Genomic DNA, 15590 nt, shown 5'->3' with positions numbered 1-15590 from the left:
ACACTCAGACTTATTTATTGAATATTTTAAAGGTTACGCCTGCATCACCTTATATCACGACTTATACCTTACCCTAATTATGTAAGACGTACCTATTCAATAAGATTATTCTTGTGAAAGTAACAGAAGACATTACGATAACGGGAGAACCTGCAATAATCTTTCCGCAATCATAAAGATAATGGTGATTACATCTATATCAATTCCTCGAGCATCAGGCGAATATTCTAACACGAGCTATCATACTATGCAACATCCTCCTGATCGTGCAGATAACTTAAGGTCATTGTCAGGCCTATTAGTGGCGGAAGCACTAGACTTTTCATCCTTGACATCGTGATGCTCATCTGGATCGCCGCGGCCCTCGGGGATTTCCGTCGTGGCTACACACTTTGGTTCCAAGCAACCAAGCATCGCCTGCACATATACAGTTTCCTGTCCTTCCCAATCTAGCTCAGACGAAGGTCCCCAGCGTTCTTCCACCTTCTTCGCCAAGTCCCACCGTCCGAATCTCAGCAACGAGAGTATGACGGCTCGTTGCGCCGACTCAAGTGCACCTACAACCCATGCATGATGCGCACTCGAGGCCTCCCCCGCAAAGTGCAATTTGCCGTCAGCAGCAGGACGCACGAGGTACGGGTACAGGTGACTGAACTGCCCTGGAGCAAATATTGCAAATGCCCCACCAGAGAGTGGATTATTTCTCCAGTCATATGCATGATGTGTGATGTACTCCGTTACCAAAAAGTCATAAGTAATCCCAGATCTGGCGTGCAGACGTGCAAGGTCTCGCAAAACGACTTCCTTGAGCCCCGACTCCCCAGAAGGCGAGTCCTGGTTAATCAGGGTACCTATACGTTGGGCATCCTGACCCACTGTATATGAGGCGATGAGCACGGCTGGCTTCTTCGGGTCATCGTGGATGCTGTAGGACGGATAGCAACACGTGCGGATAGGAATATCACCGAACGATGTACCGCCCTCTGTTATGCCGCATCGCGTGATCCACCATGGCGTCTTGAACTTTATCGCGACCTTGCAGGATGTATCATATCGCAAACAACGCAGGGCATCTCTTTGTGCAGGGTGCAGCTCGGCGTCAACGAGGTCCATGTGTTGTGAGCAACCCAAGGAAGTGGTGTTGAAAACCGAATCATACTGACGGACGGACGACTGACCCGATAGAGTAACGAGCTTGACTTCCACCTTGGCATGAACACGATTCAAAGCGATGCGAGTGGCCGTGGTGCAATACTCGGGTTTATGGGGAGCAATTCTGTTCAGCATTGCAGAAATTGCAACTGACGAGCCGCCGTCTATGCACTTCCATCCATAGTCCTTCTGATCGTTGAATTCCGAGCCCAGAATGACATACTCGGTAAAAGCTTGGTCAAAAAAGTCGCTGGGCCTGATATGAACTTCAGTGCAATTTGCGGTGCAGTCAAAGCACCTCGTACGCAATATTTGTCTCCAGCCATTTACTGGTATGATAATCAAGTTGCCTAATGATCATTTAACACAAACGATGGAGAATTATGGAGCACAAACTCACATGTACACGCGCAGGTATTCCCTGATAGAGTAGTCGTCTACCTCCATAAGTTTTTTGAAACCTTGCTCGAAGTCTTCCCTCAAAAGCTGCATGTAGGGTGCTGACGCCTGCTGAAGGATTTTCTGTACTCCAATAGCCACATACCTGGCCTCAAATATTAGCGCCCCCTCGTATAAGCAGAACGGCCTCGTACTTGTCTGGGACCATGCCGCCATTCGTGATGCTGAACTTGTATGGGTCGTACTCCGAAATGTCCATAGGCGGACCCAAAATGTTGTTGAACATCATTGGAGTATTCTTACCATTCATGCAGTAAGGAATTAAGGGAACATTCAAATCTTCGAATAGAGCAAGTGCTCTGATAATCCATATTAGAATTATGTTCAGAACCAAAATGCCCTGCTTACTTTTTCATCGTTGGAGTTTCGGGCCAACGCATGGCCCCTACATCATAGTAGTCATGAGGAGCCTCGCTGAATCTATGAGTATACAAGCGCCCCCCAGCGCGGTCTGCGGCTTCCACGAGATCAAACGGTATACCAAGTTCTTTCAGAATCATGGCGATATACAGCCCAGCTACTCCAGCACCAATAATACAGAATTTGACATCTAGATGAGCTCCTTCTTCAGAAGGACGATTGGTGCTGAACAAGGTATCGTTCGAACAGGTACCACCTAGGCCTGGGGGATGAATGGGTAGCTCTGAATCGCAGGACTCACAGAGCTGGCGAGATATACTCTCGCGAATGAGCTGACGAGCGTACCGTGCCGTCAAGGAGAGTTCGCCAACTGCCATGACCAACAGAGAGTGAAGAGAGATATTGGGGTGGAGCTACAGATAAGCTGAGAAGGAAGGACCGTTGCTCGGATCCGAGCTGAAGAAGCAGAAATGAGGGCATGCACGTTGTACGTTACTTATTCGCGAATAATTAGCACTCGGTTCATAACACTGTGCAGCCTGCAGGCCCTGCACTGTCCGAGCGAACGAGCAAGGACGCCGTCGTCCGCGCATCAGTGTCAGCGCCTTTGAAATTTGAAGTTTGCAGCGCCCCCGCAAAACGATCACATTAATGACTCGGATAAACACTTTCAAGTTCATACTCCGCATATTTATATTTAACCTCTAGCCAAGTTCGACTGCTTTTCGTCTTGACCTGGCCATGAAGATGTCTAGCTACAATCGGTTCTGGATCCCGATGTTGTTGCTGAATCATAACATTATGCCTTCCTCCCATCAATTCCACTGGAATCGCTGAACAGTCCTGAGTCCGTGTCATTGTTCAACACCTGGCAGACTCGAACATATCCACGCGTCTTTGGCGCCTTAACTATGACTTGCTTCGGGGGCGTCGCATCATGGTTTCAGTTCCACAGACAGGAAAGTAAGCCTACCAGTAGTTATCCATTATCGCTGGAACTCAGAATGCAAGGACTTCTGTCGGTTATATTAAGTCAGAGGTGATTGTCCCCATTAATATTGCCCCTTTCAATAGGCTGCGTCGAGACCACCGATGTCGTGTGCTCAGGTGTGAAATGAAACTCGATCGCAACGGTAAGCTACCGTTATCTGTTGCTGGACTTGGGGTTACGATGGCGCCATTCAAACTCGGCTGTAGAAGTACGGTATTTTGCTACATCACAGCACTCCTAACGTCGTCTTCTTTATAGGCCTCACAATTGTCTTCCAACTATTGACACTCATTGTTATTCATGTAGCCATCCCACTCCTTTCAGCAGGATACGGAAAAGGGGCAGGGTTTGTTATTGAACACCTTTGGAGTTTTCTTTCCGTCCAAGTAGTAAGTGTACTAGCGAACGCTCAACTTTTCAAATAGAGTGTGCATGTTAGAATTGTGTTCGGAATGCAATCTGATGATAAAAAAGGAAGCAGGCCAAGTTGAACTCAACGCAGACTAGTTTGACTATTCTTGATTGAGAACGATTCTGATGCAAGTGACCACAGTGCGTCTGGGTTTATGAGGAGCAATTCTATTCAACATAGCAGCAAGACGAACCGCCGTCTATAAAGTCTCGCCAATCGTGGAAGTCCACCCAGAATAATATACTTGGTAAACGCTTGGTGACAAGGGGCTTGAAGGAAGGATCCGTTGTTTGGGTCCAACTGCCGCGTAACGTTCGATTCATGACGGTGTGCAGCAGCTCGCAGTATCCTGGCTCAAAAAGCATGTTGCAAGACTCCCAACCGGTGAACTATGTACACAGCACCTTTTGTTTCTGGGGATATATATACCCCTGAGAGCAGCCCTCTGAGTCCGAATCCTGATGCCTACTTTTCAGTAGGCGCCTTGTAGTATGTACCATTCATTGCTCGACCCAAGGTGAAGTCGCGTCCAATTGCAATCCAGATGTTCAAAGACACGTCAATGGTAAAGAAATCCATTATGAGGAGTCATCAGCAACTAGGTACAATAGAGGACATAGCTGACTGGGTATGGACAAGTGACGATACTTGCCCGCCCACCGCTACTTCTTTAACCAGCCGAGGTAGGATTATACTATAAGCATCATCCCCAACCCATCCGCATGAAGAGATGGAGATGACGCTGATAGTATATTAGACAAAGAATAGTGGCACTGCATGCAGCCACGACTCGTACTGGATGCTATGACACATTCTGAGCTCGCGCAGCTGCAGCTTCAGACTGCTCGTATGAGATGGCAACGCCGCAGCGGGAGATTCCTCGTAGTCACATCTAAGAAGACTAGTAGTTGAGTTTTTCACGGAAGAGAGCAGACGGTGCCAAGGCTGTGCGCGCGAGGGTTGCAGTACCCTGACCGATCCAATAAAATCCAGGATGATACCGTCGCGGCCTGCAAGAAGAAAATTGTTTATGACACTGTACATAGTACATGGTAAGAGCCAAGCTTGAGGATGCCATCATTGAACGTTGAACATCGATGAACGTTCGATAAATCAGGGAAATAAACCAAATAGGCTGATCCGAATGACAGCCGAAAACGTCTAAGTCGGTTCTGACGCCGACCGTATATCATACGATATGTACTTAGTTGGTTGGTGGCCTCTTGCCATAGCTCTAACCGCTAGTTGATACAGCCATACGACACTGGATCAGCCCACATACCTAATACTTTCACTATCGCCGCCAAGCACCTTAAATACTATCTTCATCCGCTGCGCCCAAGATGTCCCAATCCACAGGCAAAATGAAGCTTGCAGTCCTTACTTCAGGAGGCGACAGCGCTGGCATGAATGCTGTCGTCCGTGCCATCGTCAAGATCGGCATCTTAAGGTGTGTTCCAATCTCACGTCTTCATCGTCTTCAACTCCCATCAACATTTATGTGACAGAGGCTGCGAAACATGGATTGTACGAGAAGGATATGAGGGGCTTGTAAGGGGTAACACCCAGGCTCATGCAATCCATGCAGACCTTCCAGCTGATGCATCTGCATTAAAATGTGCTCATCGGGGAGTACCCACTAATCTTACGCGGAATCTCCGTTTTGGAGATGGTGATCTTCTACGAGATGGAACGGGTGACCATCACCATGGCCGCACATTGAAAGGCCGATATATCGTCCGTGTGGGTTGGGATGATGTCAGAGGTTGGTTTGCTGAGGTGCGTATGTGTATGTTCCCCAACAACGCATGTATGCTGACTATTACTGCGCAGGGTGGTACTCTCATTGGAACAGCTCGATCGGCAGCCTTCCGTACTTCAGAAGGTCGTTTGTCTGCTGCTCACAACCTAATCAAAGAGGGAATAGACGCTCTTGCTGTCTGTGGAGGTGACGGTTCCCTAACTGGCGCCGACCTATTTCGCTCCGAATGGCCTTCCCTCGTGTCACAACTCCTCACTCAGGGTATGATCACAGAAGAGCAAGCAGAGAAGCACGGACATCTCAAGATCGTTGGCCTTGTTGGCTCGATTGATAATGACATGAGCATGACAGATCTGACTATCGGTGCACCGACAGCATTACACCGTATTTGCGAAGCTATCGATAACATTAATTCAACTGCTGCAAGTCATTCGCGTGCATTTGTGCTGGAGGTGATGGGGAGACACTGTGGCTGGCTCGCTTTGCTTGCTGGCGTCAGGTACTACCGTTGTGACTACTGCCGATATGCAATGCTTATGGCAGCTCAGTTCTGGAGCAGACTTTATCTTCATCCCTGAACGCCCGCCCCAGACTATCCCAGGGGGGACCTGGGAGGATGACATGTGTGAAGCCATTCGTGGCGTAAGTTGAATTCCTTTTAGTCACTGTTATCATCTCAAGCCTCCTTTACAGCACAGAGAAGCTGGCAAGCGTAAAACAATTGTCATTGTCGCTGAGGGTGCGCACGATGCGGATCTCCAACCTATTCGCGCAGAGTACGTCAAAGAAGTCCTTACTGAACGTCTTGGGCTCGATACCCGCGTCACAACTCTTGGACACACCCAGCGTGGTGGTAGGCCTTGCGCTTTCGATCGGATTTTGGTAGGTCTTCATGACTCGTTTGTTCGTCATTGTTCATTGCAGCTCGATCCAGCCGACACTACAAGGTGAGGAGGCCGTCAAGGCACTCTTAGAGGCTACGCCCGACACTCCTTCGTACATGATTGGTGTAAGGGAGAATAAAATAACCCGTGTGCCACTTATGGAGGCGGTTGCGATGACCCGTGCGGTAGGCTGATGCAATCGGCGCGAAGGACTTTACAAAAGCAATGTCCATGCGTGACCCCGAGTTTTACCAGAGCTTGGAGGGTTTCTTCGCCACCTCGACGCTATTCAAAGAGAAGCAGCTTCCCCATCACAGAGTAAGTTTATCATATCCCATCAAGCTTAATCTGATATCTTGCCGCACAGAGAATGCGTGTTGCGATTATGCAGTACGTCCTTGCACACTACATCTCACAAAATATTGTCTCATTCTACGTAGCATGGGTGCCCCTGCTGGCGGCATGAATGCAGCTACCCGAGCTGCAGTACGTTACTGTATCAAGCAAGGTCATCACCCACTTGCGGTGCACAACGGCTTCCGCGGTCTGCTTGACGACAACATCCACGAGCTTTCCTGGCTCGGTGTCGATGCTTGGACCTCCCGTGGCGGTTCTGAGCTCGGCACAAATCGTACTCTCCCAGACGTTGACCTCGGCGCAGTGGCTGCACGTTTCCAAGAGCATAACTTCCACGCACTTCTGATGATTGGCGGTTTTGAGGCATTCAACGCGCTGCTGATCCTTGAGACCGGACGGAAGCACTACCCAGCATTCCACATCCCAATGACTCATCTCCCAGCTACGATATCAAATAACGTGCCAATGACGGAGTTCAGCTTGGGTAGCGACACGAGTTTGAATGCGCTTGTTGATGCATGCGACTCCATCAAGCAGAGTGCAAGTGCGAGTAGGAATCGAGTGTTTGTGGTTGAGACGCAAGGTGGCAAGTGTGGTTATCTTGCCACCATGGGTGCGTTGGCGGTGTGTAATCTATTGGTAATCTTTAGAGAATACGAATCTGATGAGTGCGCCTACACAGACTGGTGCCAGTATTGTCTATACTCCAGAGCAGGGCATGAACCTCGATACCCTTCGCCAGGACGTCAAATTCCTGAAGATCCGCTATGGACTAGATGCCAAGGGCAAGAGTGAAGGTCGTATGGTCATTCGGTTGGTTTTACTTCTCAAACTCAAATGGTGAACTTGCTGAGATAGTTTCCCAGCAATGAGTGCGCGTCGACGGTCTACACCACTGATGTCGTGACTAAGATGTTCAAAGAAGAAGGCGGTAACCTCTTCGATTCGCGTTCCGCTTCCCTTGGACACACCTTGCAGGGTGGGGTCCCATCACCTATGGATCGCGCACGTGCCGCGCGTCTCTCTCTGCGATGCATGACATTCCTTGAAGAACATCACGATGCCCTGCAGAAACAAGTTGGCAAAGTGAAGCAGGCGCCACCTGAGAGCGCTGCAGTTATCACAATACAAGGATCTACTATTAAGTGGGTGCCGGTTCAGGAGATGGTGCAACACGCAGATATGAAGAACCGCAGAGGAAAGACAGCTTGGTGGGGGGAGATTAAGAACCTTGTGGAGGCACTGGCTGGACGGCCTGAAATTTTATGAGTCGACTGAGGCAAACAGAAAAATCAGCGTGTCGTACGTATGTGTTATCTCTGTATATAAATGTGCATGGTCTATTCGCTTTCCGGTTTATTGATAGATGGTTGGTACTTGGTAGTTACAGATACGGGCAGAATGATGTCATTATTATCCACTTAGTCGTTGTCGTTGCCAGCTGGGTGCGTCTGACGCCAACCTTGACATTGTCCAACTTCTGGCCCACAATGCGCAGACCTCATCGTGGGTCAGGACTTGGTAACGATTTGAGACCGTGCAATGACGACAAGTGATTACAGGCAGCCAAAGCCACAGTGTAAGCAGGTGTGGCCATTTGTCTTGTGGATGACTAGCATTCGGTAGCCACAATTGTAAATGGACAGATCACAAGAGTACGTATGGGCGCCATTGTGTCCCAGCATGATGGTCACATCGGAGAATCGAAGCTGGTGACCACAACCACTATATGAACAAGAGCATAGAACAAAGGCGGAGTGCGAAACTGGAGGTTTACACAGCCACATGGTAAATGTTGATTTTTCACACGGCGCGTTTTAAACGTGACTGTCAAGTTTGAACGTTTTATATTTGCAGCTGGTTCTGGTTTGTTTTCCCAAGTCTTGACTTGACTTGACTTGTATCTCTTCTAACTTGTCAATACTTGATTGTCACCGTGGTCTATGATGCCTCCAACAATATTGCCACCACGACCCGAACTTCCGTTCAAACACCAGAATCCTCATATCGCTTCTCGTAAGTCCTTTTCTATAATGCTTGTCTACATCCTGACCCTCGCCTAGTCGACCTCTCTAAATTGCCCCCTGTTAAATATCAGTCGCTTGATCGTGATGGCCATGAGGTCTTGGTACGTATACCGATTATCTCATCCTTATCACAAGCTGACCCTTTCTAAGGTGGGGCGCATGAAGATCCCTACAGTATGTTCGGTTAAATCTAATTTGATAATAGCTGAGGATCAATCTTTTCTAGCCCGGTGGTCATGCTTTCATCTTGAGACGTTTTGATACGGGCGCCATTAGTCTGACTACTATGTTCCGAGCCGCCTTCCCTACTGCTTCTGAAGCTGATGAACGTCGCGAAACTGTCTGGGTAAAGGATACCTACGATCTCGCTGGGAACAACGGCTCCGCTAAGGAACCTGCTATCGTGCGGCTTGCCGGAACATGGGTCAGCGCTGAGGTCGCTCTCCTTCCCGAATTTGCACAAACATATGGTTTGGGCGGCGTCATTCCTCATGTCGCCAAGGCCACCCCCGACCCTTCTGCAGCCTATCGTCGCTCTTCGACAAAAACGACACCCAAAGCGGCGCCGAGATCGCCTCCTGCTGCGAGTAGTACACTCCCGACTCCTGCTCCCTCAATCACACTTCCGACTCCCAAACGCAGGCGGGAAACTTCTCCTGTATCGGCAGCAGATCCTGCGCCTTCTACCTTACCTCCTCCACGCCGATCGGCGCGGACAAAGAGTCCAGCACCTGTCCCAGTCTCCTTGCCGGCCCGATCGCCCGTCAAGCCCAAGTCTCCAGCGCCTCGCTCGCCGGCACGTCGTTCACCGGCACCTATTTCGCCAACGACCAAATCTCCCAAGCCCAAGTCATCTGCGCGAGCTGTGCGGATCATCGAGGTTACTACTCCAGGGGGATCCGACGAGACTGTTGTGGAAGAGGAGGCTGAGACAATTGAAATTGCGCACCCAAATATGACCCAGGACATAGCTGAGCAGAAGGAATTGATTGAGCGGTTGAAGGCGGAGAGAGATGCGTCGTCGATGGAGGCTGACACATTGAAGCGCGCGAGGGATGATGAAGAAGATGAGGGTACAGAATTTAGGTTCCAGTTTAAGGAACCAGAAGTGCAGCAAAGGCAAATTGCAACAAACAAGCGGGTCGGAAGGTTCCACCTGGAGCCAAGGCAAAAATCATTTGCATGGGGCGTCGCGGCATTCGCGATTGGAATGAGTGCAGTGTAAGTGTTTACCCATCTGGCCCTTGTCCTTGTTTGCTGACGAGAATACAGAACGTTCATCCCAAATATATTCTAAACACACTATCTGCTTGTCTTTTATCTGTTTTCCTTATTGTCAGCTCTCGTTTCCCTTCTTTTCTGGTGTCATCTTAACACCTGTACGTCTGCTCTCCTGCGACACATTTTTCCCATCATGGACTGTCATAATGTCCATTTATTCACCTTTTCGTAGCCAACTTCGGGTTTCCGGTTGACTTAGGTAGACCGTTTCTATTGTTAAACGTTGAGTAGGTAGTACTGTATGCTGATGATATTGGAATACATGCGCAGATGACCGATTCGAGGCGAGAATGGGGTCCACACTTTCGTGAATCGCCTCGGCTACACTTTGCTTGTGTAATTACAACTCACGCTTACTGTGTGTTCGAGATGTTTAGTGAAGGCCGCACACGTCTTTGCAAGATCCGGTGCAACTTGAAGCTTGCCTTCGGTACCATGCATCGGATGATGTATGTGCATTATACAGTTGTTGTACAGCCATGTCGCAATGATATTTCTCCGAGTCCTTCAAAATTCGTACGCCCCGTGTGCAAGCGTCCTTTGAATCAGGCGTCCCAGGTATCTGCCATTTGCACCCTGACAGGTACAACTTATGGACCTGTAAAATCTCTTTAAGTTACCGGTGATTTCTTCCCGCTCGACTTGAAGCTATTATAACGGCTGCCGTGTAGCAATGCGGACGGTCTCGGTTCAATATCTACCGAACGCGAGAAGATCCTGTCAGTGTCCTGTCCTTCCTAAGTTTGATCGAGATTCGAGATCCATGTAATAACGTTTATCGAAAACACATGCGTTGGCTTCCATCCTTCGCAGCCGTCCTACACCCTTAGCTCTCCTTAGCTGTTTCTTGACGGTAATACCGGTGTGTAGCCATTGACATCGATCGTGGGTATTGCGTCAAGGATGTGCCTTGCGCTTGATCCTATTTTTTTGTAGTTGGTGCTGCGGGTGCCTAGAGGCTAGGTGTCCCTTGTGTTGCATTTCTCTCATGGAGACTTAGACGACCTGATTTAATTGGCCTGTCCCCTGAAGTTCCCGGCCAGTCCGTAAATACCCCTGGTATTTTCCCCCTCCACTGTCACGGAGCGATTGTTCTTAGCGAAGTGCCTCGTAGATCTTGGTCTTTCACGAAAATGCTTCATCTGAGATCGTGTCTGTGGTGCTCAGATGGAGGTTGCCACAGTGTTTGTTGTGTGGTTTTTAAATGTAGCCTGTTGGTATGGAAGAACCTTGCATTCCGGGCCCCTAAAGCTGTTTGTGATGAACACAAATGGTGAAAATTTGAACAGGTTGTCATCAGTGTTATACACGCGATGGTCGCGACACTTACAAATTTCACCACCGGGTTGTTGTATCTGTATTTTTGAGACCTATGAGATGAATTGATCAGACTGAGTTCATTTAACAAACGCATGAAAGAGGTAGTATATTTCAGCTCAATATAGTGTAGTCTCGAGCCAGTCCAAGTCACCTTGTCAAGGAACAATGCAACGTGCTTGAGAAGATAAAAGGTACTCAAAAAAAGGATGATTGAGGCCGGGAGTTCGTCCCCAGTCGAATTTGTTATATCAATGTCACCAAGGAAGATTCTGCCAATAGAGGAGTGTGCGAGTAATGTGCATCATAAAAATTCTCTTACTCATTCACGATGCACTATGTTAGTGTGTAATTCATGCGGGAATCATAAGGGAGTTCAAAGAAAGTATAAATTAATAGGTTTATCCGATGACCCAACTTTGACGAGATACCTAGATACAGGTATGACTATGTAGTCTACAATACCAAGTCAGTATGGGTGAGACAACTATGAACGGATGTACCCTCAGCCTCGGATTGAAGACTGAGGGACAACCGACGATAAGCGTCCAAGAAGTGAGCGTTTCGGATCGGGATACTATATACAGTAAGTAAAGAACGATGGTGCAGACTCGTGTATCTGTCCATCCGTCGTTCAATTTTAGCCCTCGGAACACACAGTAAATGCAACATGCGGAGTTCTTGTCATCCACGTTGAGAGAGAGGTATCTGTGGAGATGCCACAGGAAGCATTGAGACGGTCCGATCTCCAGAAGTCCCTGTGCATTCGCGTGACTAAGAGAGATTGAACAACAACTTGATACCTGTTGCGTAATAAGTGACCTCACCTCCTCTGAAGTGAGAATAGACAAACTGTGCAAGCACGTGTACAACTGGAAACTACGTCTCTTATTAATGGAGCGGCTTCGAATGTGCACAAAAACTCACTGGAAGAAAAATTGCGGTGAGAATGACACTAAGAGAAAAGGCTACAACAGTCAGAAAGTAAATATACGAAGTATTTATTTATCTGCAGGCACCAACCAAAGCCGCAGCCAAAATACAGCAGATTATGTCGCAAGAGGCTGACCATAAGACGGTTGTCAATCCCCCACCCTCCACGACTCTTGACGGTGCGATACAGCAGAAACGACAATATTTCTGAAATTGTGTGGACGCATGGGAACGTAATCAGTTCAAGCTTGTGTTAGCAGCAGCTCCCGATACGAACGTAACTCGGCGGTAGCTAGCAAGCCAAACGCTACACATAGTCTGGTGCTTGTCCCCGTATCCAGATATTTAGCAATGCCAGGGATCCAGCATGGTTCTGCATGCCAGAGGTAGGGTACTAAGCATGCAAAAAGTCTAACAACTTGAATGTCTACATACCAGGGACCGAAAAGTTATATTCCTGCAGGCAGATGGCAATCGCTACTAGATAGGCCTGCAGAAGAAGAATCAGACATCGTCATCTGGGATTGACCGCGGACTCCACATATTGGTCTCACAATAGTGCTGATGACCGCGTACACCGCAGTCCATCTCTCCCGCTCCCATACTGCATATGCTCTGATAATAAATATACCTGGACCAGTGCAAATGTTAGAGTGCAGAATCACCGCCGGCTAGTCAGATGCTCTACACACACTCAGCGCAAGCGACCGTCAATATCCCTACATCTGGACAGAGTCAGTAGGTGTTGTCGCGGCGAAGTGTCACCAAACTCACAGGTATTAATGACATTATAAGTGCGGCAAATCTATAGTCGGGATGGGTCAAATTCCATTATCCGCGACACTTCAACTTGGTTGCACATATGTACATACAAGGATTGGGGCATCAGGCTGTAAGACCACTGAAAACCATTGTGAAAAGGATCACACTATGAGGGAGGAAAATTTACGGATGCGTACTGGACACTCACCAAGCAAATTCAATATCAAGAAGGCAAATGGCAAGTGGCTGCAAGTGAGATACAGAAATGTGCAGAACCCCCATCGAGACTCGGCGAGAAAAGTGACCTGCACCAACTACAGATCAGAGCACTCTCGAACGCTTAAGTAGTTTTGTACTTGCTGCGTCGGGCAGGCACAGGATGTAGTCATACGACTGAATGTCCAAGTGAAATATTAGTTGCTACGCCAAGGACAGTGCGACTCCTATAGCTCACCCAAAGCGATGTGAGTGCAACTATCAGCAACTCGATTGATCAACCGATGAAAGCAACTGATAATGGATAACAACTGCACCATAAGCGTACTGGGACGAGCGCATCCGAGTTAGTGATGCCGCAGGATCGACCTGAACTCAATAACGGGATTCGCACTCACGTTTAAGTTCAAGCCTGAGAGCAAGTCGGCCTGAGTCACTTGCCGCGAAATATTCATGATCGTACTAGCTTATGCGAATCGACGTCTATAGTATATAAGAGAAGTACGCAATCCATGCACAGCGGCCCAGGCATGGGCCTATCATGATGCAAGAAGACACACTGCCGTGTACGTCTTGCGAGCTGTGTAATCTTATCATCAACGTTCAAGTTCTCTAGAACGTTGCTCAGCCGGTAACTGCCCGAACCCGGTCACGAACAATGCTAGGGTTCATGCATATGATCTAATCAATATGTCCTTCCCATGTGTATGCCTTTATATATAGCTACTTTCATATCGATAGACCAGTTTTCTTTTTCTTTTCCTTCGTCTTACTGCATCTATTTACTTGTGAAACTGGATAAACAAAAGGGTCCCGTTACGATGCCTTGGGTGGATCAAAAAATGTGCGACATTTGGGAGCTAAGCTCCAGGAGGTTGTCCAACTCGGAAGCAGCGAACTTCCGAGGTATTCCACTCTTGATCTATCCGAACAGTATTGTGAAGGGCGGGTCCCTGTTGTTTGACCAGCTCCACAAGTACATAGAAGTGGTAAGACGGAAAAATATGAAATCTGGTCTATCGAAAGTAGTCAGTGCCTCTGAAGCTAGAAATAAGCTCAGCGTCACGGGTCCGAAGAGTTACATGTGCTCACTAGTTGGCTGCATCAAACATTTCAGGGTGGACACCTAGGTGCCATATTAGTCATGACACATCAACAGTGTTTAAGACGCAGCCTCAAATGCAGTAGAAAATAATGATTCGCAACCGTATTGAGGGCCATAATCTCAAGACTGGCCAGTCACTGGAGAACCCGCAAACATGCATATGTGTAGCACGTCATTGGCCCCTCAAACCCTGCCAAGTGGTCAATTGCCGGTGAGTAAAAACGTTAGTCTGAAAGCAACGTTGTGTGAATGATTTAGTATTTCGCAATGGGTTCTAAATATATATAGGAACGCCATGTGCCGGATGTTATTTTGCGGGAGATCTTATTAACCCAGCAAACCAACCAATCTCCCGTGGACGAAGCACGCTATTGCCCATGCCACGAGGCGGCTGACATGCGCAATGGTGCTGAGGGCATGAGATACAGCTGTGGCAAACATACGAAGGTGAGCCACCCCGAATCTTCCGTGTTTTGCCATGTCTGCAGAACATCAAACACATCAAACTCTCTATGTATAACAGAAAAATCTTGCCACTGACGTTCGTTTACAAGTGATCCGACAGGAGCTGCAAGTGATAGGGTGTTCACTGCTGAAGACACACCACCGCGAATAGCAGTCTTGAGGGGGTGCTATATATGTTGGCTTTCGCTGTTGGGAAGGCAATGAGCCAGATGAGTTCCGAGCATAGATGATTGCGGTACCTCATTCTTTTCATTGACATGCGACAGCCGCCTTTCCTTTTCGTCAAAAAGCGGTTCGTTTTGGTGGCACTTTGAGCAAGTACGAATGGGGACTACAAATTTACACATAATGCTATGAAGATCGTAGGTTAGACTGGCACCAGTCCTGAAAGCAAAAGTGCGCACCAATACGAGTCTAGTGATTTGGAGAAAGTAAAGCTCTGATAGACTGTCACGAGAGGAGGTCGGCTGAATATATACGGGATGAAACTGTGGAACCATTGTCGAGTCTTTTGATCCGCAAAGGTCTCTATTGAGAGGTGTGGGTGGTGCAGCGTACAATCGGAACGCTTAGCAGCCGCAGTGGACTGGCCGAAGTGGACCATTTCGGGATTTGACCATCAGACGTGTAGAGAATGGTAGTCCCTGTCTAGATCCTACAAGTATGGTACGCCCATCTGTACACACTATGCCACCCAAGTTGCCCGCGTCATAGCGTGAAGATATCGTGAAAAGGGAGTATCGAGCTTCCGAAAGGTCGATTTGGAATTTTGGAGGTCGAGACGAGCTCGACTTGCCAATCGACCTAGAAAATAGGTCATGGAAGAAACTATATTTTCCTCACGCCCGATCATCATCTTATTAGTCTTTCTTAAGGAACGAATACTTATGTATCTTTCTTCGTCTACTTAGTATAAAGGGTCTAGGGGAGACTAGATTACCATTAGGCCGCCTCCAATATTTACCGAGCATCAGAGACCCAGGTCCACCTCCCCAAACTACTGGCATTTTCGTTTCTCCAGAGGCTCAACATATACTAATGGCACTTGGGCCGCGGCGAAGGAAAATGAAAACTTGTCCCATGAAATCGAACGTTGGAGACCGGGCG

The 15590-nt window shown here is 48.2% G+C and overlaps 5 protein-coding genes across 5 annotated transcripts; 2 read left to right on the top strand and 3 right to left on the bottom strand.

Annotated features, from left to right (window-relative positions):
- Window positions 1-141: 141 nt before the first annotated feature.
- On the bottom strand, window positions 142-2621 carry BJ212DRAFT_1337791 (uncharacterized protein). The gene is made up of 5 exons (XM_041334985.1): window positions 1960-2621; window positions 1746-1910; window positions 1553-1696; window positions 1458-1502; window positions 142-1408 (listed from the first exon to the last, which is right to left on the bottom strand). The coding sequence occupies exons 1-5, from the start codon at window positions 2346-2348 to the stop codon at window positions 241-243; spliced, it is 1911 nt and encodes a 636-aa protein (XP_041196198.1). The 5' UTR covers window positions 2349-2621; the 3' UTR covers window positions 142-240.
- Window positions 2622-4489: 1868 nt separating this feature from the next.
- BJ212DRAFT_1337781 (phosphofructokinase domain-containing protein) lies at window positions 4490-8136 on the top strand. Its single transcript, XM_041334984.1, has 10 exons — window positions 4490-4824; window positions 4883-5153; window positions 5208-5635; window positions 5685-5778; window positions 5830-6018; window positions 6071-6187; window positions 6210-6342; window positions 6412-7001; window positions 7060-7190; window positions 7244-8136. The coding sequence occupies exons 1-10, from the start codon at window positions 4718-4720 to the stop codon at window positions 7644-7646; spliced, it is 2463 nt and encodes an 820-aa protein (XP_041196197.1). The 5' UTR covers window positions 4490-4717; the 3' UTR covers window positions 7647-8136.
- BJ212DRAFT_1337779 (uncharacterized protein) lies at window positions 8137-9989 on the top strand. Its single transcript, XM_041334983.1, has 5 exons — window positions 8137-8393; window positions 8441-8505; window positions 8555-8578; window positions 8631-9625; window positions 9677-9989. Exons 1-5 carry the CDS (start codon window positions 8321-8323, stop codon window positions 9699-9701), a joined length of 1182 nt encoding a protein of 393 aa, XP_041196196.1. The 5' UTR covers window positions 8137-8320; the 3' UTR covers window positions 9702-9989.
- A 1560-nt stretch (window positions 9990-11549) lies between these two features.
- On the bottom strand, window positions 11550-13491 carry BJ212DRAFT_984595 (uncharacterized protein). The gene is made up of 15 exons (XM_041344512.1): window positions 13312-13491; window positions 13231-13240; window positions 13152-13171; window positions 13058-13090; window positions 12906-13002; window positions 12808-12836; window positions 12710-12740; window positions 12628-12660; window positions 12490-12566; window positions 12371-12425; window positions 12213-12308; window positions 12026-12142; window positions 11930-11970; window positions 11830-11881; window positions 11550-11776 (listed from the first exon to the last, which is right to left on the bottom strand). Exons 1-15 carry the CDS (start codon window positions 13366-13368, stop codon window positions 11643-11645), a joined length of 882 nt encoding a protein of 293 aa, XP_041196195.1. The 5' UTR covers window positions 13369-13491; the 3' UTR covers window positions 11550-11642.
- Window positions 13492-14184: 693 nt separating this feature from the next.
- BJ212DRAFT_984572 (uncharacterized protein) lies at window positions 14185-15313 on the bottom strand. The gene is made up of 4 exons (XM_041344511.1): window positions 14888-15313; window positions 14723-14834; window positions 14560-14669; window positions 14185-14500 (listed from the first exon to the last, which is right to left on the bottom strand). Exons 1-4 carry the CDS (start codon window positions 15085-15087, stop codon window positions 14326-14328), a joined length of 597 nt encoding a protein of 198 aa, XP_041196194.1. The 5' UTR covers window positions 15088-15313; the 3' UTR covers window positions 14185-14325.
- Between the last annotated feature and the right edge of the window lie 277 nt (window positions 15314-15590).

The sequence above is a fragment of the Suillus subaureus genome, assembly GCF_016647635.1.
Source record: "Suillus subaureus strain MN1 chromosome Unknown BJ212scaffold_7, whole genome shotgun sequence".
NCBI lineage: Eukaryota > Fungi > Basidiomycota > Agaricomycetes > Boletales > Suillaceae > Suillus > Suillus subaureus.
Note: the sequence above shows the minus strand (reverse complement) of the source record. Positions and strands in the feature narration are given on the sequence as shown.